The sequence below is a fragment of the Orycteropus afer genome, unplaced genomic scaffold, assembly GCF_000298275.1.
Source record: "Orycteropus afer afer isolate SDZICR_OR568_19922 unplaced genomic scaffold, OryAfe1.0 scaffold00293, whole genome shotgun sequence".
In the NCBI taxonomy this organism is placed as follows: Eukaryota; Metazoa; Chordata; class Mammalia; order Tubulidentata; family Orycteropodidae; genus Orycteropus; species Orycteropus afer.
The window spans coordinates 3306438-3310870 of record NW_006921880.1 but is presented as its reverse complement, the minus strand read 5'-3'; the positions used below and the strand labels follow the sequence as shown (position 1 = coordinate 3310870).

The window sequence follows — 4433 nt, the reverse complement described above, 5'->3', positions numbered from 1 at the left end:
TTTCCCCCATATATATGTATAAATATTGCTGCTGTTGTTCAGTGTCTTTGAGTTGGTTCCACACATAATAACCCTGTATGACAGAGTAGAACAGCTCCAAAAGGTTTTCTTGGTCATAATCTTAATAGAAAGAGGCTGCTAGGTCTTCCTCCCAGAGTCATACATAGGCTTCCAGAAAAGATAAAAGGAAAATATGCTGAACCATTGTTGTTGTTGTTGTTGTTATGTGCCCTCGAGTCAGACCCGACTCTTAGGGTTATATCTCATTAATAATGGTTAATGGTAGACTTAAAGCAATTTTCCTCCTTTTATATTTATACAATGAAAATGTGTTGTTTTTATAATAAATGCAATGATAAGATTTAGTTGCCCTGTGTGAGGAAATCTGGTCTCGGTTACTTTGCCTTTCCAATCTATAAACGCTGTAACAGTGCTGAAATTTATTTTAGTTAGTGAATGTGAGACTTTTCATTGGTCTAATGAAAAAGAATTAAAACACACTGAAAAAGAACATGTAGTGTTTGAGTAAGTATAATTAATGCTACTCAATTTTTCTTTTCAATTAAATATTTATTAAGAACCAATTCTATATTAGTTCCTGGTTGAATGCAACTCATTAGTTAGGCCAGCATCTAGGCCTGCCATGAAAATCCCTGGGTATCTAGAGTTAGATATTAAAGTATGGTCTTGCTTAGCATATACCTTGCAGGGCTAAGGTTCTTATATGGTAGTGAAACATAAAACAGATCAAAACAGACTAGGGACAAGCATTTAAGGAAATCCTTCTGGTGCCCCTCCCCTGACAATAGTTTTGTTCTAAAGCAGAGATGATTACGTTACCACCATTTAGCAGGAGTTCTGCTGCTACTGTTAGAAATTTCTGAGGCCTTACCGTCAATTCCTATACTAGCGTGCTTTGTCTGTACTTACACAGGAAATTCTGATAATATTGATCTTAACTGATTTTCACCTTTTCTACCAAATCCTTGAGCTATGGAGTGAAACTGTACCATGTGAATGTACATGTGAATCTGTACCATGTTATGAAACAAAAGGAGACTTTGGTGGCAAGTGACTAAAAAGGGACATTTACCTATATAATTGTTTCCAGCTTTTAATTTGGGGGATCAGTATCTTTGCCCAAAGAGAAAAAGAGAGACAGACATCAGGGATTCAGCTGGTCTCTCCTCCCAGGGTTCTAAGTATAGTAGGGTATGTGGAGGTTATAACAATGTGTGGGAGGCATAATTTTAACCAAGAAAAGAACGGGGGGGGGGGGGAGTTCCCATACAGAAGGGGAAGAGAAGTTGAATGAGGAGAGTACAGTGAGGACCAAGGCATATTTTATATACCCTTCCATTCTGCACTAAGTGATTTCACATACAATTAATCTTATTGACCACTGCAACCACCTTGTAGGGTAGAGAAACCACAAAGTACCATTCTCTGCAATTTAGATGAGGAAATAGAATATGAAAGTAATTAAAAAGGCCTTCTTAAGGTTACCTTTCCCCTTGACCACATCACCCCCATGGGAAGAACTAAATATTGTTACTGTAATCCTCCGTCTACTCTGGTAAGAGACCAGCGGTTCTTCTACAGAAACCACTTGTACTAGAAGACACTACTACTTCCTTTCATTTACTGTTTTTCTTCCAAATGTTAGTTATACCAAAGGAAAAAGGGGTGGGGGTAGTACAAGATGGGAGGAATTACAAAAGCAAAGCATTGCTTTCAAAATGGAGGGGAGTGGTTAACTAAATCTCTTTCACCCTCTTTGTTGGGCACTTGGTCTGTGCTTATGAGAGGACCTTCTGTGAGTGGACCCTTGGGACTTTTCAGTAATCAGAGCCAACAGGCATAGGACCTGGTACGTCTGTAAGCAGGATAGATCAGATATTTTAGAGTAAATGATTCAAGCAGGTCAAAAGATTTACAACATTTATTATCAACATCTTCAACTTTGCCATTAAGAAATACTTACTTTCTGTATATTAAGCAAGGGATAATGACTAGCATTTGGAATATGCATCGAAACGCACTGATTTCTACAGCATGGATGTCTTGTACTTTTTTAACAAACAAAGAGCCCACTGAGAAAAAGAAGGCAGATAGTAATGTGTAAAACAAGCCAAGTCCAGGACAGGGTGCTTTCTTCTTGGCTTCTGAAAAAGATTAAATTCTGGTTAGTTCTTGCTTTCAACTGTACGTTTAATCATTTTTAATTAGAAATTGAGAAAAAGGGAATGGTGCTAATGGGTAACAGTCTACAAATACTACCTCCTCAGCATATCAGATCTGTACCATTCCCCCCAATGATTAAAAGGGCCGTGGCTGTCTGGTCCTATAAAACGGATTTCCTTTGGCTGATGGAAAGAACATCCCTGACATATATGTCGAGAAGAAACAAAAAGCCTTGCTAAGACAGCAAAAGAGATCTTTAAGAAATACTTGCCAAGATGGCAAGTGAAAACACTTCCAAATGATGATAATATGTTATGCCATTTCACTGGTGAATTCAGCTTTAAGGCATAAAACTCTCTTTTCTGGAAAATAGTCTCTAACTGTGCTATATGTTACTTGTTGATGATCTGACTTCACTCACAGCCTGTGAGCTCCTCCAGGGTTGGGACCTCATTGGTCTTATTCATGTTTGGAACATGGCAGATCCTTAAATATTTTCTGATGCAAAGAATACGAAAGACCTTCATGAAATGACTCAGACTCTAAAAATACTGGCAATAGCATAACCTAGGATTACACTCTCTACTTTCTTATCTTGACCTGTGAATCAAATACTTAGTTCACTTTTCATAGCTTACCACTAATCTCTCTGTTTAGAGCATAAATTTCAAGGGTAGAGGCCCTGGTCTTTACTCCTCTGACCTCAAAGGGCCTACCACATAAACAGCATCCAGTATCTACTTTTTGGATTGATCTAGTATTCCCTGGGTGGCACAAACACTCGGCTATCAACAGAAAGGTTGGCAGCCTGAATCTACCCAGAGGCTCCGCGGAAGAAAGGCCTGGCTATCTACTTCTGAAAAGTGATTGTTGTTGTTGGACCCGATTCATAGCGACCCGACCCCTCCTTGGATTTCAAAGGTGATAGGCATTGAAAATCTGTAAGCACAATTGTACTCTGATGCACATGGGGTGTCCATGAGTCAGAACTGACTTGATAGCAACCGGTTTTTTGGCTCGATCTGAACCAGGAGACTGGTTTCTTTAAGGTCTCAAATATTCAATCCATTGATGACAGTCTTTGTGAGCTTTAAACTTTTTTTACCACTAACTTTCCTACATCTTAGTTTCCTATCTCTTAGGAAGAGTAGACTCTCTTCTCAATCTTATTCCCTGTCATCCAGAGGAGAGCAAAATGGAACAGGGTAAGCAGAACTCCCTGAAGGAGAGGGAGGCCACAAACTGAGAAATATACTCATTTTTTTAAAAAATCTTTTTTTTTTTTTCTTTTTTCTTTTTGAAACTAACATAAAAACAAGTAGGAAAAAACAGAAGGGAACACGCTGGCCTTCACCAGTTAAGAGCAAGAGTGGAGTTGATGGATGAGTGGACACGAGCAATTTGTAGTACAACCCGGATAACTGCTCCAATCCAGGAATTTGCAATATGTCACTCGACTACAGAACAGTATTGCATAATAATGTTTTCCAAAAAAAAGCCTTTCTCTGATAAATGCAAATGGCCAGTAGTATGTTTCAACATCAACACACCAGCTTTTACCCACAACTGACTGCAAATCAGGACCAAAGTATGACAATATAAGTACTTTCCAGGGTATTATACAGGCTGACCTTTGCAGTCAAAGATGCCTTCACCTCCTCCTGCTATACTGGTACAGCTACAGAGACTGACTTGGATCTAGCAGTCTCTGTTCTAAGTGCCCAAGTCCACACCACTCCCCATTCTGTTCTAGTCCTATGTGCTCAGATATTCCCGAAACCAACTGCACGTACCACCTCAGCCCACAAGAAGGAAGCTTTAGACCAATTCCAACTTAAGCACCACAAAATACACAACTTGGTCAGCCTTAGAGTTTACCTTCTGAAATTTCAGAATTCGGGTCCAAATAAAACAGTTTTTCTTAAAAGAAACCCAACCCATACATAGAACCTACACCCTCAGACAGAACAGAATGAGATGATCAGGTACAGATAACATTTCCCTGGTCTATATTTCAAGGATCTTCTCCAAACTAAACAGGCTAATTTTTCTCCAAGAATATTTTAACTTAACCCAATCCTTTAAATCTTTTAAAACTTAATTTAGTGTCTTTGGCTCTGATTATCTTTTCCCTTAAAAAAAAAAAAATTATATCCCAGGTGTATAGTAGAGCTGACAAGGGGCAAGGTTATGGTCATTGCTTGGTCACAGCCAGCTACCCAGAGGGACCGAGTAGTTGATCCTGCGGG

The 4433-nt window shown here is 39.1% G+C and overlaps 1 protein-coding gene across 1 annotated transcript in view; it reads right to left on the bottom strand.

The window, feature by feature from the left end:
* Positions 1 to 4433, bottom strand: part of SLC35G1 (solute carrier family 35 member G1) — a 10305-nt gene that overhangs the window by 2446 nt on the left and 3426 nt on the right. The window contains exon 2 of the mRNA XM_007951282.2: positions 1985 to 2165. Coding sequence (XP_007949473.1) covers positions 1985 to 2165 — 181 coding nt within the window. The remainder of the gene's footprint in view (positions 1 to 1984; positions 2166 to 4433) is intronic.